This window comes from Haliotis rufescens, unplaced genomic scaffold (assembly GCF_023055435.1).
Source record: "Haliotis rufescens isolate VD_foot unplaced genomic scaffold, xgHalRufe1.0.p SCAF_3, whole genome shotgun sequence".
Classification (NCBI taxonomy): Eukaryota; Metazoa; Mollusca; class Gastropoda; order Lepetellida; family Haliotidae; genus Haliotis; species Haliotis rufescens.
In genome coordinates, this window is record NW_025964001.1 from 55,213,345 (window position 1) to 55,239,700 (window position 26,356).

Genomic DNA, 26,356 nt, shown 5'->3' on the forward strand with positions numbered 1-26,356 from the left:
CCAGCTTAAAAAGTCAAAACATTTATATGTACAGGTAAACTTTTTCTCGTCAAGTTAAATCTTTATCAAAAGTGGTATACATACAAGGCACTCGTGTGAAATCAGTAAAGTTCAATATAACAGAGTCAAAAGAGATCTGCTACGGAACATGTATTCGTTCACAAATAACACTAGGTATAAATCGTAACTTCTTTCAGTGGCATTTAGAAGTTGGTGTGATGAACATGATGAAGAAAGACAAATTCTATGGACGAACAACTTCTTTATTACAATTAGTGCGACGTTTCCAGTCATCTCTATCAGTCTGCTTGCTGACTGTGTCAATATTAGAATGTCCTCTGTCAGGTTTACAGGAGAATCCTCACCTTAATCCAACCTTACATCAATCCAATCACACACCAAGTAGCACCGCTTATTAGTGCTGAGTAAAGTACTTCCGCTAAAGCAATACATGCACGCTGGCTCGTGTCGTCCTTTGACGCAGTCACAAAGACCACTCGCATTTTTCTCATTTAATTCACACTCGCGTTAATTTCAAGATTTACAGTAGGCGGGGCGGTGGGGTAGCCCAGTGGGTAAGGTAGGGCTTGGACGAGTCCAAATTTACTACCCAGGTACCCGACCCTACCCGGGTACCCACTGCAAGTCTCAAGAGTTGGGAACAAAATGTCTGATTGGTAATTGTTTTATTGTTTTACCGCAGCCCTGGCTAAAACCAATTAGATACATGTATCAAACAATCAGATCATGTGTTCACTGAACGTTGCTGAAGCTTTATCTTTACTCAAACATATATACGGTAAGTCAAATGAATGTGTGCATCGTCAGAAAGAAATACGAACATTAGCGACTTGTAATGTAACCACTGAGCTATAGTGAGTTTTTGTCATTAAACAATATATCATGTGGCTAACCATGGGTCCGGGTAGTCCTGTGGGTACCCGGGTCCTACTTAGGACCCACCCGATCAGAGTACCCGAGTTACCCATCCCAGCCCTAGGGTAAGGCTCACCATGATGAAGCCCTGGGTTTGATTCCCACATGGGTATAATGTGTGAAGCCCATTTCTGGTGTACCCTGCTGTAATATGGTTAAAAGCAACCTCAAATCAAACTCACTCACTCTAGGTATATGAGACGTGATGTATGCCAACAATACATGTCTTGCTTCGTGAAACATCGCTACAATTGCAATAAAGTCCAATACTATCATACAATCATCTATACTATCTTGTCATTACCATATAGCTCTATTTCAGTGACAAAGACAACCAGTGAAATTATTATTATAAATGGTGACAAATTTCATCCAAATGGACATTCATTCGTACTTGACAACATGTAATGTGAAAACAAGAGAATGATTTGACTTCAATACATGAAACACAAGGTTGAAAAAACTTCCATACATTCAACACCTAAATATAATAATGACTAAAGTTATAATATAGTGTATAACATACAACCCTGTTTAGTGCAGACCGCAGATCTTGACACAGATCACTATCATCTTAAATATAATTTCAATGCAAGTTTTGTGTAGAAAATAAATTTTATTATTGCATTTAAATGTCAGTAATGAAAGTGCATAGTATGATTATTGCATATATTGTCAATACTGATCCTAGAGCCCGGCTGCTGTCACTTTCCAGTTACACACAAGTCAGTATCAGCTCTCTGTCCCCACTCAAGCCAAGAGCCCTGCAAATACACAAACATCTAGGTCAAAGGGGGACAACTCTTGTGTGACAAAGGTTTACTGCCAGTCGGACTCTATGTGACCAGCTGGGTGATCGCCAGTGGGGCAACATTAAGAAGTTATTTAAAATACAGCTATTTTAAGCTCATGCATAAATTCTAAACATGATCAAATCACACAAAAATGCATGGGCAGTACGAAATATACAGGCTAGTTCGAATGCAGCATGGATAGTGAAGCAAGAAGTTAAGGATTTTCCTGTATTAGATATGTATGCGATGTAATGTCCCTGCACCATTTTGTGTTGTATTTTTTTGTTTATTTTATATATGTTTTAACTTTCAGGCTGTACTTTAAATCTGAGTATGCAGTATTTTGTTACTTCGAGGGGCGGTCGGGTAGCCTAGTGGTTAAAGCGTTCGCTCGTCACGCTGAAGACCCGGGTTTGATTCCCGTCATGGGTACAATGTATGAAACCCATTTCTGGTGTCCTTCGCTGTGATATTGCTGGAATATTGCTAAAAGCGGTGTAAAACCACACTCACTTGTCACTTCGATGCTGTATTTTAAGTCATAACGCACACATAACTGGACATTTGTTACAATTAATGAGACATGCCAGCTTTTGATGCCTAAAACATAATTGGTAATGAATGTCCAGTTATGAGTGCATTGTCCATAAAATATTCTTCCTGGTCCCATTTGGTTAACTGATGAATACCGACTTAATGTGGGTATGAAACAATATGCTCACATTGTTACATTTTCCACCAAATGTTTCAAACATTTGTCCTGCGCCATGACTGGGGAATTTATATATACATATATATTTTTTTTACGAAGAGCCTTGGCAAGTCTAGATCAAACTAAACCAAGTCTAATTTCCTTGATTCAACATATATATATAGCAGAAGAGGAAAGGTTCTTTCTGAAGAAATTATTTTTTTAAAGAAATGTTTCACTGACTAAGTGTTAGTCTATTCAATGATATATGGCCAGAGGTATTAATTTTTATATTTTATATTGTTGAACAAAACATGGCAAATGTAAACATGAACTGCCTGCTGATGTGATTTACATATTGACAAGTATAGTCCCTCCATGGCAATGTGGTTAGAATGGCAGACACTGACATCGGCAACAGGTGCAGGCAGGTCAATTTCACCAGCCTGCTGGTAGCTGATTGTTTTCACGTCTTGGCACAGTTCAATAACTTCCCATAAAGAAACAACACAACATGTTTAGTGATATTCTTCATCTGTAAATGGGGACAAATGATGCGAGGGCCATTGGTAGCATGGCAGGTGGGGATGGATGAACTAGAATGTGTTTTTACTCCACACTCTTTTTTTGATACATTACCATATTCGACGTAATAAGCGCCCCGCTCTAATAAGCGCCCCGCTCTAATAAGCGCCCACGGCCATATTTGCTAATATACTGGCTCGTGAACAATCCCAATTAGCACCCTTTCCGATTGATCAATGTACAAAATACTTATTTATTCGCGTATAATACGCGTATAATCGTGTGTTATATGCACCCTTAATTATGGGCAATTAAATTCTGGAAAAATATATCTCTCGTATATAAACATTTCAGGCTGTCAGCATAAACCACGGAATTTATCTTTCAACTCTGTTTTTTTCGACAAAATAATATTCTAATAAGAGCCCCCTATTTCTAATTTTGAGAGCGCCCTGGGCGCTTATTACGTCGAATACGGTAGTTCAAGTTGTTACTGTAAATGTGTACGCAAGTCTGTAAAACAATACTAGCAACATATTGGTCGAGAGAAATAACGGTTTCATTCAGAAGTAATCATTAACTGCAGAGTTTTGCTGGGAAATAAACACTACTTGTTTGAGACTTTGTCCAAGTTGTTTCCATGGAAACACAACAAATTAAAAACTTTAAAAAATATGAAAATGCAATAGTTGAGAATATGGTCATTGTACTAGTTTCATGCAATATATTCATTAGTTTCCATGGAAATGTAACAAAATGAAATTTTGAAAATTTCAAAATAGCAAAAGGCACCAGTTAAGCTGGTGAGCAATGCATATGGCAAGTTTTGTAGAACAAGGTTGAACAGAGATTTACACCAACATCCATACACAGATACACAACCAACTGTGTCACGGAATAAAACGGTTCCTCAAAAAGAGAAGTGACGTGAGAGTATGTATGCTCAACTTGCTCTACAGGAACATTTGTTGTAGTTTGTTTACAACAAATGTATTCAAATAATATCATCATTGGAGGAGAAAGGTCTGAAATGACCAACAAGAAGTCGACAACAGCCAATTAGATAGCAGCTTCCTCGAGCTTTACGGCAATCGTTTCAACCTGGCGACTTCCATTTCAGACTACACTTGAAAAATATGTTGACACAGTTCTCGATTAAAATTTTGAAAACTGAACAAACGAACATTCCGGAATTTCTAATATAAGGTTGAGATTGTATGGCAGTGCTTCCCACGTACTGTGCAACGCCTCCTCCGTTCAAATGTTTATCCCATGGAAGCGACAGATAGACGATAATTTTGACGGAATCAGTTGTACGGGCCACAACTGTCGTTTGGAATACCCCGTCTGAACGTTTTGGAGGTTGCATAATTAGAAAACACATTGACTGTCACTTTCATGATCTGGTAAGCGACGCTTTGATTGGATGGATGAAAGGTCGTTCTGACGTGACCCGTAATGGGATGTCCTCAGATCTTTGTTTAGCGATAGCGAGAACTAAGATCTGATTTGAATGAGATTGTGACATAACTGGGATACTGTTAAAAGCGGCGTTAAACCCAACTCACTCACTCACTCATGACCTCTATGAATGAATACAGGAGTTTTCTACTTACATAGTAGACTGGTACAACTTCCTTTCCCAGGATGTGAGCTGCTGTAGAAAGACCACATGCTGTTAGTCCAGCCAGGCAAGATGCTACAAGAGGCTTGCCAAGGTCAATACCAGCCTGGTCAAATACTGTAAGGGAGATAACTCTCACAGTTAACATACAGCTATGCACAAGAAGACATTATCTGCTTATCTGGACCATGCTTCTACAAGCTCTACCACAGCTTGTTAGTTGACAGGTTTAATTATATCTATGTTAAGTCTAAGTTAGATATAAACAAGCATGTCATTACAACGTCCACGACACAACAGCTGCTTTTGTAATCAGTGCGTCACCTTCAACATTATAGCCGAAATATGGTTTTGATCATCATCAGTACTTCACGGGCTACACTACGTTCTTCCATCACCCATGTTTACATACATGGGGGTGGCCTGGGATTTTGTATCAAGATAAGATGTTTTTAAGCTTCAGTTACAAAACCATATATTTTTATATTTAAAACAAGATATTGTTTTATTTATAACTATGAGCCTGAATAAAAAACACCTTGCAGCAATGTAATTTTTGTGACCAGTAATCTATTCAATCAGCATAATTATTTTATCAAGAATTTTTGGGGACAATTTATTTTTTTCAATAAAATCTCAGGCCCCCCTACAGAATATCAAATAGTCGGTCCCTAATAGGTCCCCAGTAATCTACACTAGTCATATGAGGTTGGTTGGGTGGTTTGTTGTTTTACGTCGCACTCAGCATTATTCCAGCTATATACGAATAATAAATAAATATGGTCTATAAATAATCGAGTTTGGACCAGACAATCCAGTGATTGATATCATGAGCATCGATCCACGCAATTGGGTTACAATGACATGCTTCAACCAAGTCAGCAAGGCTGACCACACGATCCCATTAAGCCCCTTTTACGACAAGCATGGGTTGCTGAAGACCTATTCTACCCCGGATCTTCACAGGTCTGTTGTATGAGGATCAGGTGGTCAGGCCTGGTGACTGAGTTGTCTGCTTGTCATCATACCTGTTGATTGCACTGCATAGACTATCAATCACTGGTTTGTCAGGTCCAGACTTGATTCTTTACCACAACACACAGCTGGAATATTGCTGAGTGTGATGTTAAACAACAAACCCAATCTCATTAAAATCAGATCTTAGTTCTCGCTACCACAAAACAAAGATCTGAGGACATCCCATTAGGGGTCATGTCAGAACAACCTTTTATCCAACCAATCAGAGCATCGCTTACCAGATTATAAAAGTGACAGTCGGAATGCAATTTCTAATCATGCAACCTCAAAAATGGTAACTCCGAACGATAGTTACGGGTTACTGACTGAATCCATACAATCTAGACCACCTATTAGCCATTCCAGAATGTTCTTTTGTTCAGGTTTCAAATTTGTAATCGAGAATTTGTCAAAATATGTTTCGAAGTGTAGTCGCCAATTTGAAATTAGTGCCGTAAAGCACGAGAAAGCTGCCTTCTGATTGATCATTCCATTGGTCTGTCAAAGTTCGCGGAAGGTCGGTCTGACATGACCTGTAATGGGATGTCCTCAGATCTTTGTTTAGCGGTAGCGAGAACTAAGATCTGATTTGAATGAGATTGACAACAAACCCCAACCACAATATGTTTTACATGTTGCATGAAACTTGGAATAAACATATCCTAACTGATCATGCATGTCAACTTACATTTCTTGAGATCTTTCTCAGACTTGAATGTTCCATCGGGATTGAAGATATCTTCAAATGGAATACATCTTGATCCAGGAATGTGGCCAGATTGGATTTCTGGATGAAAGGCAGCAGTAGTCATGGTTACAGGAATGAAAACAAACGTCTTATATTATTATATACATAAGAATGAAATACTGGAATTTATCAGTGACGATAGATCAAGTTATCAGTCACTAGTGACTGATATAAAAAAGTTATATCAGTCACTAGTGACTGATATAAACAAGGTGCCGGAACTCCTGAATCAAAACATTACGTTTACGTCAGATGCCGACTCTCTCAACCGCAGGTGCACAGCTTCTCTTCAACTGCGTCACTCGTGAAAATATTAGACTCTCCCCACTTCACTCGATGAGATAAAAGTGGTATTTGAGAAAACACATTAAATATCCTCTATATATCCTGAAGGCTGCATAACTACACTGGATTTTTAGAACAAAGCCTCTTGCCTAAGGAGACACCACAAGTAACATGTGTTTCAGTTATTATTCAAAATATTTCATACTCTTACTTTTAACAGAATTAGCATCTTTATGTTTATACTGTAAACTATGGTCATAACGAACTCAAAGGGACCACTAACTTTAGTTTGTTATAACCGTAGTTCGTTATAAGCTTATATACAGCCTACACAGCAAATAGATGGGTCGGTTTTTTATATCCGTCAGTCTGTTATATGCAAGTTCATTATAAACGTAGTTTTCTGTATATATTTTGACTCCTCAAAACTAACTGACACGTAAATTTATCAGTATGCTGTGATTCAGAGAAAAGTGTGACCCTAGAATGCCATTAACTGTGGCATTTCAGGCCTACAAGGTATGAACATGTAGCGGTCATAAAATATCCGAGTCCCGTGATGGGATTCGAACAACAGACCTTCTGATCCGAGGTCGGATGCCTTGTCCACATGACCAAAGAGGTTAACCCTGTCAGCAAGCTGACAAGGTAAGGATGTCATCTGTGGGATGACTCCACACCCTGCTACAAACACCCCCGTCAATAGAAGGCACGTTCCGGGCCGCATAGTAGGGTACTGAGGCTTATTTTGCTCAAATTTAATATGAATGTGCTCAGCCCCACGTTGGGCGCCAATGTAGTGGCCATAAAATTCCCGAGTCCCGTGATGGGATTCGAACCACAGACCTGATCCGAGGTCGGACGCCTTGTCCACATGCCTAAAGAGGTTAACCCCGTCAGCAAGCTGACAAGGTAAGGATGTCATCTGTGGGATGACTCCACGCCCTGCTACAAACACCCCAGTCAACAGAAGGCACGTCCCGGGCCGCATAGTAGGGTACTGAGGCTTATTTTGCTCAAATTTAATATGAATGTGCTCAGCCCCACGTTGGGCGCCAAGGTAGCGGCCATAAAATTCCTGAGTCCCGTGATGGGATTCGAACCACAGACCTGATCCGAGGTCGGACGCCTTGTCCACATGACCAAAGAGGTTAACCCCGTCAGCAAGCTGACAAGGTAAGGATATCATCTGTGGGATGACTCCACGCCCTGCTACAAACACATTAACATGGCTACCTGGGGGCAGATCTGTCTCTCCCATGAAGCTCTCCACATCGCGGGCATCGACTATTTGTTCACGCTTCGTCTCGACATTGTCAACCATCGTGTCGTAGTCCCTCAGCAAATTGGGATTCAGACGAGTTGTAAAATTCCCTCTCTGAAACAGACAGCCAAGTTGGGTTTTCACCTATGTCCACAATAAATTTTCAGTGTAAGCATTACCAAACACAAATTCATATACACATGCACCATGTATGACATACCACCCATGTTAATGTGTGGAATAACCAGGCTTAGCCGCATGTACCTTCAGCATAACGACAAAAAGAAAGAAGACGGAATAATACTAATCATTTAAGGAAGAGAATACATGGATGTCAACTTCATTATAATGAGTGAGTTGGGTTTAACGCTGCTTTTAACAGTATTCCAGTTATATCACTGCGTGTCAGCTAAATGTGGGAGGAAAGCCTGAAGTGATGCAGGTCTCAGACGTTTACCACTTTGGTGAAACCCACAAGCACTGTATGGTGCTGACAAACCTAGAAACATAATCGGGGCGAACCCACAATCATAGGTTTCTGCCTTGTCCAAGGGACGCAACTCTGCACAGCGAATCGCAGTGCCTTAGACGACTGGGCCACCCGTGCCCCCTCATTATTATGAGGAACACAACATTTAGGAGTATATACTTACTTCTTCATCAGGTGAATGTATGCCATGAGGCAGAGGGCATATAAATATATATTATAGGGCTGTTATGATTCATTCATGTATTCGGTGAATCGAACTGTATCCCTTCATGAATTGAATTTGTTAATCGTGGACACAAGAATCGAATATTTACAACAAAAATAAAATGAGTTATTTTAATAAAAATATCCATAAGTACTAATAATATGCATGTGTAGATTTCTTTAAAGACAGCACTCTTATATATTTAATTTGACAGCAATGTGGTCACTGGTCATTGTCGCATTTTAGCAGATACTAGTACCTGGATAAGTGCAGTATATAAATGTATAACATTATAATAATCATTTGTTACCATCAACTGATGACCTGTTACTGTATTCGTGATTAAATATTCATATTCGTTACCATATATTCGTGATACGAATCATATTCGCCTCACAGTGTATTCATTGCACCGCTAATATATATATATTTGAACAATCGAATACCATCTGTTGATTATTAATTACAAATATATATGTGTGTGTGTGTAATTAATAATCAACAGATGGTATTTGATTGTTCAAAATTGGCACACATTGACATTGACCTTGGTTCAAGATGGCACACATGGAACAGTGGCCTTACAAGGTGAAGGTCTTTCGTTTTCATTATGCTGTATGGCCACCATTAGATTCCAAAACTGACTGGCATCGTCGTCCCATGGAAGCAGTCAGATCCCGAATTATGGGATCAATGCAGAACAGACCGATTACTTTTTGGTATTAATATTGTATGGATGTCAGCATCTCTGTCAGATATTTACAATTTTACTACTCTTGTGTTTCTATTCTTCTGGAGTACTTATGTTTCCTCATAAAGAAGTACCAAGGTACTGTAGCTCACCAAAAACATTCAAAATGAGCTGATTGTAACATGTTGTAAAACCTCAATCTCATTAAACTCAGACCTTAGTTCTCGCTACCGCTAAACAAAGATCTGAGGACATCCCATCACGTCAGCCCGACCTTGCGCGAACTTTGACCGACCAATGGAATGACCAATCAGAAACCAGCTTTCTCGTGCTTTACGGGATAAATTTTGAATTGGCTACTACGCTTCAAAACATATTTTGACAAATTCTCGATTACAAATTTGAAACCTGAACAAAAAAACATTCTGGAATGACTAACAGATGGTCTAGAATATATTGATTCAGTCGTTAAACCCGTAACTATTGTTCGGAATACCCCCTGTTAAAGTTTTCGAGATCGCATGATTAGGAATCACATTCGGACAGTCACTTTCATTATCTGGTAAGTGACGCACTGATTGGTTGGATGAAAGGTCGTTCTGACGTGACCCCTAATGGGATGTCTTCAGATCTTTGTTTAGCGGTTGCGAGAACTAGGATCTGATTTTAATGAGATAGTGTAAAACCTCTACTGATCGAGGAAAGCTAGTTTGGCTTCGAAGATAGAAGGTTAGAGCATATGACATTACTGAGGTATCGGTAAAAGAACATTCACTTTCAGATCTGGTATTGACTGACTGCTTTCTGACGTATCCTTATAGCTGCTGAGTGAGAGACTGAGAGAGAGAGAGTTGGTGTTTTTACGTGCGCTTTCCGACTTTTTTCGCACACGGGCCCGCCGGGCCAATAAGTGGTTTTACCGAGGGGGGTATGTCCTAAAAGAAAGGGAAACCTGGGGGACTAGGGTTGCTTATTCAACTTTGGGGAAATTTGGAATTTGGAAGAATGTCGTGCTATAGATGGGAGTTTGTGTGGTCTTTTTTCTTTTTTTTTATAGGGTTTTAGTGTGGTACAAAATGATTTTGTAGTTAATTAGATGCGGCCTAGTAGAACTGCTGAGCATCACAAGACATTATATAGTAGACAGATGCTGCAACCAAGTCGACATATCAGACAATAAAAACATTCATCACATACCACTGCACTGAACGGTTTAGGCCATACCCAAAAAGTTTGCTTTGGAACCTGATTTTGGATTGTGCTAATATCAGCATTTTCAAGTGGACATTTGAATACTTTCTACAAATGTTATGAATATTTTCTCTCTTCGGAATTGACTTAATGATATTGATATTCACAATGAAAGCGCAATCAATTTTTTCACCTTACTTTCACATAAAGTAAAATAAGAAGAAGCAGAATCAAAATCTGAATGTCAAGCTCTAATGTGAACCCCACTGTGCCAAAATATCAACATTTTCATCCTTTCAGTCTCTGACAGACTGGATCAGACAATTCAGTGATTGATATTGTGAGCAACTATCCACGCCGCGAGGATACAAATGAAGATGCTTAAACAAATTCCACTGTTGAAGGTTTGGTTTATTTTTCATTTTACTGCCATGAACAAATATGAAACCCATTATGGCACAAACTTGGGCTTCAAACCCACAAACAGGATTCTGGTACACTTAAGGGAAGCAACTCTGTAAAGCAAAGTGTTGTGCCTTAGACGTCTGAGCACCTTGTTCCCCACTCATTAGAGGTAGTTGTGAGGTATGTAGATTGTGAGTACCGCATTCGACGTAATAAGTGCCCTGCTCTAATAAGCGCCCTCGGCGATATTTGCTAATATATTGGCTAGTGAACAATCCCAATCAGCACCCTTCCGTTTGATCAATGTATACAGGACTTACTTATTTGTATATAATACACACTCGTTACTTTTATGCACCCTTAATTACGGGCAATTAAATTCTGGAAAAATATATCTGTCGTGTATAATACGCACAGACTTTTCTTTTGTATCATTTCAGGCTGTCAGCATAAACCACCAAATTTACGATCTCTCAACTCTTTCACCAAAATTATATTACAATAAGAGCCCCCTATTTCCAATTTTGAGAGCGCCCTGGCCGCTCATTACGTCGAATACGGTATCTCTTAACAGCATCTACTTACTTTGACTTCGGGTTCTTCGTCTGTAACTTCATACCCGTTCTCCAGCCACTTGTTCAGACCTCCGTCAAGCACCGATATCCTGTTGTGACCATACAACTGAAAAATAATGTCACTCCAGTCACCATGGTTACAAACAATTTAAATAGTTTCCTTTGTAATTCAGAACTACTTTTTATTATGTACAGGTAGTTTCCCCTTAAACATAAAACATATTGTATCACATGTATAACAGACAGACATTTTGCTCAACTTGATGATTTGAGGTGGGGTTAAGGTCAATCTACCGCTAAACATCCCATAACGGGTCACGTCAGAACGGCCTTTCGCGAACTTTGACCGACAAATGAAATGACTGACAAGAAATCGACATTAGCCCACCAGAAGGCAGCTTCCTCAAGCTTTACAACACAAGTTTCAAACCGGCGACTACGCTTCGAAACATATTTTGACGTATTCTCGATTAAAAAATTTAAAACTGATAAAAAGAACATTCTGGAATAGCTGATAGATGTCCTAGATTGTAAGTATATATTAAAAAAAAAATCAATAAATGTCGTTCAGAATACCCTCTGTTAAATTTTTCGAGGTTGCATGATTAGAAAACACATTCCGTCCGTCACTTTCATCAGATCTTTGTTTAGCGATAACGAGAACTAAGATCTGATTTTAATGCGATTGGGTTAAGGTGAAATAGGGTTGAAAGTCAAACTCGGGACGTAGCGACACCAGTATACATGATGCATATGCCTTAAATAAAGATCATTAGGCGAGTATGCTTTTGAATAGCAAATATTAAATATTAGGAATAAACAATGCCTTGTGCAAGGTTATGGTGAACACAACACTGTTTATTGCTAATTTATGATATTTACTTTATGATAACACACAAGTGTAATAATATCTTTATCTTGAAGTTGAGGACACATTTTTGTTTGCTAAAGTAATTTTAGAAACAGTGTAGGAATACAATGCCTGAGTGAACCGCCCTATTTATAACACAGTGCCAAATGACTTGCGACCATGATTGTTTACACATCAGGGAACCTAAATCAACTTTTGTGGAATGTCATATCAAGGTTATTGAATAAACTGGCATCAGATCTATATATACATTTATTAAAAGTAGTTCCTGTAGGATGACCTCATTTGCATATTTATTGGATAGGTATATCATGTTTATTAATATGGTTTATCACATCCATAACACATTTTATTACCTACGAGGGCAAACATATCGGAGTTCGTAAAAATCTAGGGTCATATCACATCATGAGACAACAGTGTATTGTTTCCGTCATTTGGACGGGATTGTTGATGTCATTTGAATCTTATTGTGACGTGAAGTCGGCATGACGTCATACTAGAAACGTCACAGCTGAAGATTGTTCATCCGCCAAATTGTGGTTCCGTTGCTGTTGCAACTTGCTGTCCTTATAGGAAAACACTAAAAATCGTCACTGTATGTAGACATCTTCAGTAATAAATAGAACATTATATGAGTGTCAGGGAGGATCTGGGATTCGAAACCTCATTCAGCGGTGTCTGGCATGCCTAAGGGACATAACTCTGCACAGTGAATTTCGACCCATTAGATAACTTGGCCACCCATGCCAGTGTCAGTTATTTATATTGCCATTTTCAAGATCGCTGATGCGTAGCATGTGAAGAGCTGGTCAGTCCTCATCCTAGTACATGTTCAGTCAGCCATAACCCTTTCCCCATCACAGACATTGTCCTGATGTAAATACACACAATAGTGTTTCACATCCTGGAATATACCCAGCGGTCATACAAGGGATCTAAAGAACATATACCGTATTCAACGTAATAAGCGCCCAGGGCACTCTCAAAATTAGAAATAGGGGGCTCTTATTAGAATATTACTCTGGTGAAAAAACAGAGTTGAAAGATAAATTTCGTGGTTTATGCTGACAGTCTGAAATGTTTATATACGACAGATATATTTTTCCAGAATTTATTTGCCCATAATTAACTGTGCATATTACACACGAGTGCGTATTATACTCGAATAAATAATTCTTGTGTACATTGATCAATCGGAAGGGGTGCTAATTTGGATTGTTCACTAGCCAATATATTAGCAAATATCGCTGTATGCGCTTGTAAGAGCGGGGCGCTTATTATGTCGAATACGGTAGGTATGTTGTGGGCAACTTGACATCTACAAGCAAACCAGTCATCCATGCTAGTTAAGAGGCTGCCTCCCCTGAATCCTGAACACCATGAACGTTTTCACTCCCACTGCTCACCCCTGAATCCTGAATACTACATAACATTAATATCAAAAGAGTAGGGAAAAAGGTGCCATTTAAAGTTAAATTACTGAAAAATATATATATAATAAATTATAAGGAACATGTTTACATACGCCATTTATGAACACACAACACCATTTAGAAAGAGGTCAAATGCAACAAATGTTATATTTGGGATAACACTTTCTGAGTAAAGTACAGATTCTCATACTTTTTTGGGTTGAGTCCTGTCCGGGTCTTGAACCCACACTGCCAGAGTGAGGCACCTAATCGCCAGCACACAAAGTCACCAATCTAACCCACTCAGCCACAGATGCTTCCACAAAAATGAAAGTCCGACAACTGGTAGTCCAGATCACATACTTTATGTTTAATTGCTGAATCAGTATATCAAATACGAATATATTTCCATCCTGCCCGTCACACAGCTGAGTCTTGTATACCTATGAATGGAACCCTGAATCTTGTGTACCAATTGTTGGCAGTCTCGGTAAACAGGTTGATAAATTGTTGCTTGATCAAAAGAAATCACTTGTGACCCAACTAAAACACACTGGTAAACTTGAGACAATCAAACTAGCAATTGTTAAGAAAGTTATAGTTATTTAAGAATTGAACATCAGTTTGGATGGGTTCATTGAAGTGTGAAGTGTTCCACAGTTTGGATGTTTCCTGCTCTAAAAAGTCATTTTGATGGAAGTTCTACGATCTGAGTCAGAGGACTATACACAGAGTGCCAGGGGTGTCACGAAATGTGTATCTTATGATACGATACATAACGCGATACAAGGATCACGATATGGTTAAAAAGTCGGAGCACCTTTAGAATACAGCAGCACAACTTCCCTTGATCACCATCTCTGTCGCTGGTCACATGTTACTAAGACAAGCAATTGGTTTCTGTGAGAATCCATCTGACTCGAACTTGCGACTTTCAAATTGTTCGTCCAACCGTGGTCTTGTGGAAGAGCGTCCGCCCGGAGAGCGGAAGGTCCGATCCCCGGCCGCGTCATACCAAAAGACGTTAAAAGATGGTACTTGTTTTTACCCTGTCTGGCGCTCAGCATAAAGGGGGCTAAAACAAGGACTGGTCGGCTCGGAGTCAGTATACTGTGTCTGAGTGGGGTATTCATGTTAAACTGCGGCATGGTATCTCAGTGAGCTAGCACTTTAAATCAGCATCAGTCCGGACTAGTACAAGCAGCCACGCAAACACGTGCATGCACGTCACTATATAAGTACAATAATCTTGGACGCGACGTTAAACCCAATTTCACCTCACCTCACCTCCAACAGCTAATCGACTGAGCTATGTCCACTCTTTTATCTAGTCATGACTAAATTGTTACAGAAATCAACGGAAAAGGTCAAATAGGTCACAGACACTTTGAGGATTATGGGTAGGCATGGTGTCCTTGTGATCCCGATGCCATTTGGCACATTCATCACATTCCGTAATCTACAAGATACTGAGTGGTGAGGAATGAGCGAGTGAAAGTGGCTTGGGTGGACAGTTTCAAATTGCCTCAATATTCCTCACTAAACTATACTCAACATTTAAGGGTCACCCATATAGCTAAGGACGATACAATTAAAGGTCTCCTATTCAAATTTGAAACTGACAGTTAGCAGCCCCAGTTGTCAAAGACCAGATTATTGTTAATGTTTGTGGCTATATTAATGAAAACAATATTTGACCCATGTTACTAATGCAAGGGCAGATAAACACTGACCAAATTTTTACAAATTTAAGCATTGTGTGCACGGTCACAAAGTCGTATCGCCCGAACACAACCAGTTGTCAGTAGCTGCATGTGCGAATCAGGGTATTAACACATGGTTTTAAACCCCATTACCGTATTCGACGTAAAAAGCGCCCCGCTCTAATAAGCGCCCACGGCGATATTCGCTAATATATTTGCCAGTGAACAATCCTAATTAGCACCCCTTCCGATTGATCAATGTACACAAGACTTATATAAAATACGCACTCATCTGTTATATGCACACTTAATTATGGGCAATTAATTTCTGGAAAAATATATCTGTCGTACATAAACATTTCAGGCTGTCAGCATAAACCACGAAATTTACCTTTTAACTCTGTTTTTTTTCATTAAAATAATATTCTAATAAGAGCCCCCTATTTCTAATTTTGAGAGCGCCCTGGGCGCTTATTACGTCGAATACGGTAACTGTAGTGAATGACAAGAAACATATGTAACAATGTGTCGCTTTTTGAGTGTTAAAAATCGAGGCAGAGCTATTGGGATGCTTCAAACTGGCAATGGTCAATGTCAGGTGGCTGTACATTGTAACGTCACTCAGAGTATGATTGGGAGGCCGTGGCAGATGTACCAGGCCACTGAAACCAACCCTAAGCTCGAGGACCAGGTCGTCCTGGGGTCACTTCACAGAGGCAGGATAGGTACCTTGTGAAGCCTGCCATACGTGACCGATTTCTGACATCACATCAGATGAGTGACACTTTAACACCAATAATGTCCGCATTAGCAAGAACACGGTACGAAGCAGACTGCGTTCTGCTGGGCTCTGTTCTCGACGTCCAGCAGTTCGTCCACAACTGACACCACGTCACAGACAAGCTTGCCTGCAACGGTGCCGACATCATATGCGTTGGAATCAACGTCAGTTGTCATCAGTGCTGTTTAATGATGAAAGCAGAATCAACCTGTCCTTCCATGATGGCCGTAGCCGTGTATACAGATGGCAATGTGAACGTTTTCATGATGCTACAGTAGTGGCGCACTATACATTTGGGGGTGGTTCCATAATGGTCTGGGGTGGCATTACAGCTACTGCAAGGACACGATGACACGCTGCAGAGTACCTATTGAACTGTTTCTATCACCAGTTACCTATTGACTACTTCCTATAGTTGGTAATAAAGTGTGTCATTAATGACAATAAACACAATTTTAGTCAATATGGCCTCATTATTTATATAAATTAGTTTTCAGTCCCATATGACATGGGGGACCCTTCAAGAGTTGCATTTTATCTATTTTATCTTGCTCTCTTGACGTTTTTGTGTGAAGAATTGTATAAATGAATGTGGAAATTTTAAAGCAATAGCTGACAAGTACATTTATTTGCACACGTCGACACTTCGTCTCCCATCTTGTAAATGCACGAAAAGGGGGTATTACCCCCTTAGACCCGCAGCACAGCTCTTACCCATCGCTAGCCTAGAAACCTCTTTGATATGTTGCTAAAGATAGATAGCGAGTGAGCAAGTTTGGTTTAACGTCGCTTTTAACAGTATTCCAGTTATATCAGGGCGTGTCAGCTTAATGTGGGAGGAAACCCCAAAGTGATGCAGGTCTCAGATGTTTACCACTTTGGTGAAACCCACGAGCACGGGTATGGTGCTGACAAACCTAGAAACATATTCGGGGCGAACCGGTATTCGAACCCACAATCATAGGTTTCTGGCGTGCCCAAGGGACGCAACACTGCACAGCGAATTGCGGCGCCTTAGACGACTGGGCCACCTGTGACCCCCTAGAGATAGATAGTGTTAGTACCGGCAACGTTGTGGATGTGTGCATCATGAATATTCATAATATACGTAACAGACGGCATTCCTGTGCATAATAATGGAAATTACTGTTTTGAAAAAATAATATATGTAAATTAGCTTCCATTTATGACCTATGAATTTGGTTGAAACCGAAAAATAAAATATATTGAAAATAGAAGTGCTTTCATAAATTAGCATTTGCTTTAAAATGCGCTGCTGCAGGCTATATTAAGTTAACAAACATTGAAGATAAAATATTCAATTGAACATAAAATGCGCCCCAATGTCACAGGACATTGTGTCAATGATGTGCTTTGCATCAAAATGTCACAAGTTACGCGATAGGGTATTGAGATATGTTTGTAAACGTTCGTGGTGCTAAATTCTAAAAGTAGGCCTAAAAATATATTGTTATGTACCACAATACTTAACTTGTGCCATATTTGCATGAAATTCTCCATGTTGCATTGGGCATGGTTGACAAGGGGTAATTATTTATTTAGTGTGTGTATCTGACAAGACTATATAATTTGGGTTTGTTCTAACAGTATCATGCAATCAGATTTCGCATCATGTTCCATGATGGGTGGTAAGAGGTAGCCAAAGTAGCTATCAGACCGGGTTATTTAAAACTTGATAAAAATTACTTTTTAAAAATCGATGCAAAATTAAAGCATAAATTCATTCATGGGTAGGTGCAGCATGTTTTGAAAAGTCATCAATGTATACTACTCAAAATAAGTTAAGGACCACCCAATTAATTTCATGTGACGATGATTAATCTGTCCTGGTAGTATACACAGGTGAATAATAAAGTGAATTGTGCTGTGTCACTCGGGGGCACAGGTGGCCTAGTCGTCTAAGGCGCAGCGATTCGCTGTGCAGAGTTGCGTCCCTTGGGCACGACAGAAACCTATGATTGTGGGTTCGAATCCTGGTTCGCCCCGATCATGTTTCCAGGTTTGTCCATACCCGTGCTCGTGGGTTTCACCGAAGTGGTCAACGTCTGAGACCTGCATCACTTCGGGCTTTCCTCCCACATTAAGCTGACACGCCGTGATATAACTGGAATACTGTTAAAATCGGAGTTAAACCCAACTCACTCACTGCTGTGTCACTCACCCTGAACAGCCACCAGGTACGCACAGAAGGCCTTGTGTTGAACCTGTCATATGCTATGATGTGAGTGTCACTTGAGATTCCGAGGCCCTGTACGTAGTCAGTGAAACACTTGGGGTCAGGGAGATTGCGAGGTATCAGAGGTGTAGGCTGCACGCATTGATTCAAGTCAAAATGCTTTGATCCAGGAATATGACTTCTGCAACAAGATTGGTATCAAAATATTAACCATTATAAATACTGTTATCGTCAAAATAGTTAACCTCTTCTATGCCTGGCACACTAGATACATGACATCCTGATCTAGCTGGAATATTGGTGACTGGGAGCTGAAACTAAAAACACAACTGACCTTGTGATGTGATACACAGACTTGTTTGTAATTTGTTTAACGCCGCACTAAGCAATATTCCAGCTATATGACAGCTGTCTGTAAAGAATAGAGTCTGGACCAGACAATCCAGTGATTGACATCATGTGCATTGATTTACACATTTGGGTTATATGCAGACCATTATAGTGATATTGTATGTAGGTATGCTATAAAGTTTAGCAGAAATTCAATGTCATAAATGAGGACTGTGGATGAAAATAGGGCGCGGTGTGGATGGCGCCAACGGGACAGTATGCGTGGGCAGCATAGTTGCAGACGGAAACATCAGGCAGGAAGATTTGGAATGCCGCTGTAGAAGCAGCAGCCACGAACCCATGGTAAAGTGACCTAGGGCACGTGAATGTACGGGAGTGACGTAATTGCCGGTTGCTGATGATCACGGAAGTAAATGGGGGATTACATGTGTGAGGTGAATTTTGTCTGTTACTAGTAGGCTTACTTACAGAGGGAATAAAAGGAAGGATGTAAAATAAATGCTGCCTATAAACCCATCTAGCGAATTACTGCTAAATGTTAATACGATGACATGCATCAACCAAGTCAGTGAGCCTGACCACCTGATCCCGTCAGTCCCCTCTTACAATAACCACAGTTGCCTCTAATGGCAAGTTTGGGTTCCTGAAAACCTATTTTCTCGAGGCTCTTCACAGGTTAACACATAGATAAAAAGACCAATGAGAAAACAGGCTGAATAACCCAGATTACATAATATCTCAGAGTCAAGATTGCTCAATTTGATAATGTCTTGCTAAAGAATATGATTACAAAATAAGTACTTATCATATTTTGAAATATATCAGTAAAACACATACTTCTCCCAGTTATGCTGAACAGTTGGATGTTACAGACATCCATTAGGGAGGAGTGTTAAAGATTAATACCACCAAAGATACAGGGGCTGTTTTTACCTTGGAGTTAACGAGGACACAGGTTAACAGGTAATCAGGACAAAATAACAATTATGTTGTGTCAGGAAACAGTCAGCAATATTCCAGCTAGATCACACTGGCCTGTACATAAACAAGCCTTAGGCAGATAACCAGTGGTTGATATTATGAGCAACATTCCCCAGCAAGCTTGAATCAGGTTACTGAACGGCATTTTACTCACCTGATATATCACGTCTTATGATCTAGCACACTAAGGCAATAAAGGATGACTCTAATTAGAATTCACCCAATGGAACTGTGTCAATTCCCATCCCACAATGCACTAAGAACAACATCTAGACACTCTGGGATACAAACTGGCACTAGCCTGCTAGCCGGGTCAGGTTTTAAAATGTCCTTATGTCATACATACTACGCAAAAGAAGTTAAAGAACACACAATCTTTTCATATGATTATAATTAGTCTTTCATGTCATTACAGACAGACCATTCAGACAGACAGACAGACAAATTTATTCGGTACTTCAGGCCACCGGCCCATAATACAATGGAAATATACTGTATATATATTTGCATGCTGAGTAGACTTAAAAATGATTTACCGTCCAACACTGTGTTTTCGTTCGAATGTTCATGACTTAGAGAGAAATTTACCTAAGCTTTTTATAATTTGCTCTTTTTCAGCTGACATGTCTTATAAAATTCTCAATAGAGGGAGGGGTAACGAGACGCTTGGGAAAAGAGTTTCTTCTTGCACTAGAATACTGGTCACAAATCATAAGAACATGGAATTCCTCTTCAACATGGTTATGTCCCTTCGAAAAACAGATTACAGATTAACTATAGTCACATGAAAATATTGTGTGTGCGTAGTATATATGTTGTCACTATTCAGGTTGGTAAATGTTTCTGACTAAAACAGGTACTCCTTGATTCAGGGATGTGAGCAGGTTTTCCGGAAAAAAGAGGAAAAGTCTAGGGGGGTCTGGGGGCATGCCCCCCCATAAATTTTTAAAACATTTGATTGCATTTTAAGCAATTTCGTGCAGTTTGGACAACATTCACACCAGGAAATGTAATAAGTCAATGGCAAAAGTCAATAAGTCAAATAAACAAGATGGCAGATGCAGTAAAATTCCGAAGTTAAATCAGTACTTTTAAAAAATCAGGGCATAGCTTTCGCGCACCTGGCTACCCGCCAGGTCTGGGAGCAATACTGCCATAAACTTCAACCCCCATCCCCCAGACACAAGGACAACTGTCACAAGCGTGCAATGTCTGACCCTTTCCCCATGTTGAAGCATATTGAAAAAAACTTACCTTTTGATGAAAAAAACAAAACTCCATTGCAAACATAAGACATTAATACAACATATATCCCCATGACATGGGGTTTTGGACGCTGAAGAAACATTCATAGTTTTCTTGCTTATCACATGAACAACTGTAAAACATCTCATTCACTTACAGGCTAAAAGACAACTTTATCTTAAAAACAAGCCATCAGATGACTCTGAGTATTTACAATTTCTGTGTGACGCCACACCCCACGTTATAGTGCAAGTATTCGTGACAGAAAACGTATGATGTCCGAAAACCTATGCTGGTGAAATCTCTGATCGAAAACAGGATAATCCGCGCCAATTGTCCAGTTTTCGATCATATTTTTCGGAGTGTTTTTTAAAAAAATATTATTAAATTTTTACGCGGAAGATGATTTTTTCTGAGGACTACTGTTTTAAAAAACGCGATTTTCCGCGTTTCCGCGGAGATTTCACATCCAGGGTATAACATCTCTATTTTATAATGATAAATACTTGGAACTTGAGCTTATGAACTTATGAGCAAGAAACATTTTGTGATAAGACAGATCGACTTTGTGATGGCTAGGGCTGCAACGAATACACTATGAGGCGAATACGATTCGTATCACGAATATAAGGTAAAGAATACGAATATTATTTCACGAATACAATAACAAGTCAGCAGTTGATGTATTATTTGTTGTATTCAGTGAAACAATAACAACATAAATTATTTGACATGGTTTGTTAATCATTAATATATTATACATTTATATACTGCACTTATCCAGGTACTAGTATCTGCTCAAATGCGACAATGACCAGTGACCACAATACTGTCAAATTAAATATTATGAGCGTGTTGTCTTTTGAAGACATCTATGCATATAATATGTTCTCGTGTATTTTTTAGGTACAGGGTATGTAAATGCACATGATTGCATATTCATAAATATTCAATTCTATATGCCACGAATAACGAATTCAATTCATGAATGGATGCGGTTCAAGGATTCTTGAGTCTAGCTTCTCCCACAACAAGAGCTATAATTAAAACTTTTAAAAGTGGCATTACACTTTAAGTAGCAAATGCAAATGGGAATGCTTACTTTTGATAGAATTCTGAGTAGCTATCGATACCAGGTTTTGGCAACCAGGATGTGTCAAGAATTCGCAGGACCCCATTGGTGCTGTGCTGGATGGAAGCTAACTGCTCACAGAGCCAATTGGTAGAAACTAAAGTTCCAAGTCTTATAACTCTCATAGTTCCAATATCTGAAAACAAAACAAAACAAGCCTTATATATATGAAATACCGTTTTCGAGGTAATAAGCGCCCTGCTCTAAAAAGCCCCCAGGGCGATATTTGCATTTTTTTGGCTAGTGAACAATTCAAATTAGCACCCCTTCCAATTGATCAATGTACACAAGACTTATTTATTCGCGTTTAATACGCACTCGTGTGTTAAATGCACCCTTAATTACTATTATGGGCAATTCTACCATGAATTTGGAATTTACTTGATTCTGATTGGTCAATCAGAGGCTATTAAATCACAATAAACCCTCTCTGATTGAAACAGCTAGTTTGACGGCTGCATCACCGCGGAAGCTAATATTCATAGAATAGTACTATATTCAGTCATTGTCGGTAGGCATATTTGAATAATTATATCTACAATTACAGGTTACAAAATGCACAGGTGGGGTTACTACAATATTCAAAGGATGTGTGGCCATACATTTTGTGCAGAAAAAACACGACAGAAATTAACAAAGGGAATGTATGTACGTTTTGGAAACAACAGATAGCTTGGAATTTTGGCGCTTTTCTATATACGACTGTGACGTCATATCTTTTGCGTCACAATGAGCGATATGACGTCATAATGGTGAATTGCGATGTAGAGCGAAAGCCTTGCAAAGCTTGCTTTGTTTTCTTTAGGGATGTCCACCTCATGTTAGCTTACCAAGTTGCTGTGCTTATATGCTTTCAATGCCTATCATATGTTCCAGTGAAGTATTACGGTGTTAACAAACTGCTTGAGTATAAACAGCACCATATTTTGTTCGGTGATTCCGTAATTCAGATCGATAACCCACTCAAAACACTGAACTCAACCCATGCGGCTTCACTCAGTATATATATGCTGACGCCAAAGAGTTCGCGTTTTTTATTTAGTCATGGTAGAATGGAGATAAACATACTGTGTTTTCAATGTAGAGCTTGTTACCGGTAGATTTAACCGCGCTAAATTTAACATTTGAAACCTCACGCTGCGCGTTCGGTTCCAAATTCAATTTAGCGGGGTTAACTCTACAGGTAACCTAGCTCTACATTGAAAACACAGTATGTTTATCTCCTAATTAAATTCTGGAAAAATATATCTGTCTTACATAACCATTTGAGGCTGTCGGCACAAACCACGGAATTTATCTTTCAACTCTGTTTTTTTTCTACCAACATTCTAATAAGAGCCCCCCATTTCTAATTTTGAGAGTGCCCTGGGCGCTTATTACGTCAAATGCAGTAGGTGATTTTGTTATCATTCTCTAAAAATAAGTAACAAATGTCATAAACAGCTGTAAACAAACAAACAGGTGATATCACACATATATTCAATCTGCTTACTCAATCAATATATGTCCTTTTGAATGTCATGTCTACATATACATTAAAACATTTAAGAACTAAATAGCCATGATTACAAGCATTAATCTGTCATACAGATCCTGAAACAAATACATCAATATACCTGGTGCAAGTCTACAATAGTTGGCAAGTCTAGATTACTGAAGAGTCTCTGGGTTCCTTCTATATATTTTATTAAGATAATGTAACAACAGTTTTTTTGGTAAAATATATTCATTTCAGAGACAAGATGTTGGTCAAGTCATGGATATAACCATTTGTTTATGTTGTTCAGTAATGTCAGACCAGTCTTTTGGTTGAATACAATTTTTAAGAGCACCTGATTCCAGCTAAGAGCAGTTGAAGTATAAGCATTTTAAAAGAGTGAGTGAGTGAGTGAGTTGGGTTTTACGCCGCTTTTAACAGTATTCCAGTTATATTACGGCGTGTCAGCTTAATGTGGGAGGAAAGCCCCAAGTGATGCAGGTCTTAGACGTTTACCACTTCGGTGAAACCCACGAGCACGGGTATGGTGCTGACAAACCTAGAAACATAATCGGGGCGAACTGGGATTCGAACCCACAATCATAGGTTTCTGGCGTGCCCAAGGGACGCAACTCTGCACAGCGAATCGCGGCGCCTTAGACGACTGGGCCACCCAAACTAATCATCTACATGAAACTGTAGCTCTTACAGCAGTACATACTATCTTGGACAATTCTTATTTTATTACCATTAGTTACACACATACAGTCAAGTCTCGTTAATCCGACACTCGTTAATCCGACACTTGGCTTTATCCGACACAAATGATGGGAACCGATTGATTCAGTGCTTTTTAGTCCTGTTAATCCGACATTCTCGCACTCCGACTCCGACACACCTAATTTGCAACGAATTTCCGAAATCACTCATTAATCAGTCTCGTTAATCCGACACTGGTCATCGTACTCCGTGGTCATCTGATGAAGCAAGTTGTTAAGACAGTAGCACTTGCATTTACACGAGGAAACGTGTGTTGTTGATGTGATAAATTCAGTGAGTAATGTATTGTTATGTATAAATGGGAAAATTATTATTATTTTTTGCACCGTCATTGATTATAAATTAAGGAATGAATGAATAAACAACATTATAATATAAATATTTCGTTTTTAATGATTTTATTACAAGGCACACACTTATTATCTGTCGTGAAGACGTCCGATTTTCGATCACAAATCACTTAATTTCGTTAATCCGACATACTCGTTAATCTGACACAATCATGTGCAACCAACGATGTCGGATTAACGAGACTTGACTGTATATATATATACTGAGTATAGGCAAAAGTAAGGCATGTGAATAATTGTGACACATATACACTAAATGGTAATGCATGCATTAAATTAAAACAAATGGTTTGGTTGCAAAATGATGGCCCTATTGCTGCAAGACAGAAACTTTGCCAATGAATTTACTTATTTTTTACCACTATTATTATTAACTATATCCCTGTGGATGGAAGCTGTGGGTCTGACTAAACTGAACATTAAGGGATTATGTCCAGGCTTTGTGATACAATGTACATTGGCCTATATTTAGTGTTATTAGCTTAATTGCATAAATAATAAATTAAAATGATAAGATACAACATTTACTTCCTATTAAGCTATGTTAAATGGAGAGAAAACGCCCTGGTAATATTAACACCAGAATCATGAACATGCCATTAGACAACATAGAATACAAATACAAAATGTCTACATTATGGTCAGTATATATATATGTTCATGTATGTTTCATCAACTCAATATGTTAGAATATAGCATGAAAATGTTACATATATTAGGTCAGGGTTTTACCTTGACTAACAAAAGTGGGGGTGCAGACGACCCTCAGTAATTACTTTTAAGGGTCCTTGCAGGCAATATGAGGGTCCTGTGAAGTAATGAAATGGTGTAGTGTACTGTACGTTTAGATAATTACTTTAGAGCCTGGAATGAATCAATGATCATATGGACAGTGGTCATGATTGATGGGCGAAATAACAGACACCATGACTGTTCCTGATGCGCTGTAAGTACAATGAATGTTACTGACTTTCCGTCGAGACGTAGAATAATTGTTTTCTGTGTCCATTCTCTACATTTATGCATACTGGACAGACATTTGTGCGTCTTGTAAAACCCTGATATATCTAAAGTTGGTTGTAAATTATGCACTAGAGACATTGTCAATTATAGAAATTTGTCTCATTTTCTTGATAACATCAATAACAAAAACATAGAACAAAATAAAAACTTTATCTTACTTATCTGATTATTATCATTGAGGTCATTAACTTTTCTAAGTGTGTGATCGCTACATAGATCTACTGGCTTAGGATAAATGACGATATAACTGTACAAAATCTCAACCGGTACATACATGTATTCAAAGCTCTCTGAGCTGACCTACTGACCACTGACCTACTGACCACTGTCTGACCAAACTTGACTGCTGGCGCCTTTTGCAGTGGACTCAGGCCTCCCCTCACCAACAGCTTACCAGCAACAGCGAGCAGATGTGATTATTACCGTTGTGTTTGCTTTCATGGATAACTGTGACAGCGACTGCAAAGCACCTAAAACTAAAAATACTCACATAATACTGCTCCTGGCAACGAGAAAAAGTGTCTACGGCAGCGTGCAGCTCGTGCCAACTGCTTTGCGAACGTGATCACAACGCCGTGCGAGTGACATGTGACCTTGACCTGTAATGTT

General features: G+C 39.2%; 1 protein-coding gene across 2 annotated transcripts; it reads right to left on the reverse strand.

Annotated features, from left to right (window-relative positions):
* Nucleotides 1–895: 895 nt before the first annotated feature.
* On the reverse strand, nt 896–26,351 carry LOC124148743 (thiosulfate sulfurtransferase-like). 2 transcript variants are annotated; one of them, XM_046520000.2, is made up of 8 exons: nt 26,238–26,351; nt 22,088–22,253; nt 18,394–18,589; nt 11,452–11,547; nt 7,857–7,998; nt 6,276–6,374; nt 4,563–4,687; nt 896–1,700 (listed from the first exon to the last, which is right to left on the reverse strand). In XM_046520000.2, exons 2-8 carry the CDS (start codon nt 22,240–22,242, stop codon nt 1,641–1,643), a joined length of 873 nt encoding a protein of 290 aa, XP_046375956.2. In that variant the 5' UTR covers nt 22,243–22,253; nt 26,238–26,351; the 3' UTR covers nt 896–1,640. The 2 variants fall into 2 exon arrangements, with proteins under 2 accessions (XP_046375956.2, XP_046375957.2); XM_046520001.2 differs by lacking the exon at nt 26,238–26,351 and adding an exon at nt 26,063–26,204.
* Nucleotides 26,352–26,356: the final 5 nt, after the last annotated feature.

Excerpts from the sequence above, each read along its gene's own strand:
- LOC124148743 (XM_046520000.2), bottom strand. The coding sequence starts at position 22,242 with ATGAGAGTTATAAGACTTGGAACTTTAGTTTCTACCAATTGGCTCTGT. Across the intron at positions 11,548-18,393 it reads GTACCTGGTGGCTGTTCAGG|TTGTATGGTCACAACAGGAT; the intron begins GTGAGTGACACA and ends ATTATTTTTCAG. Across the intron at positions 6,375-7,856 it reads AGAGACAGATCTGCCCCCAG|AAATCCAATCTGGCCACATT; the intron begins GTAGCCATGTTA and ends CCTTTCATCCAG.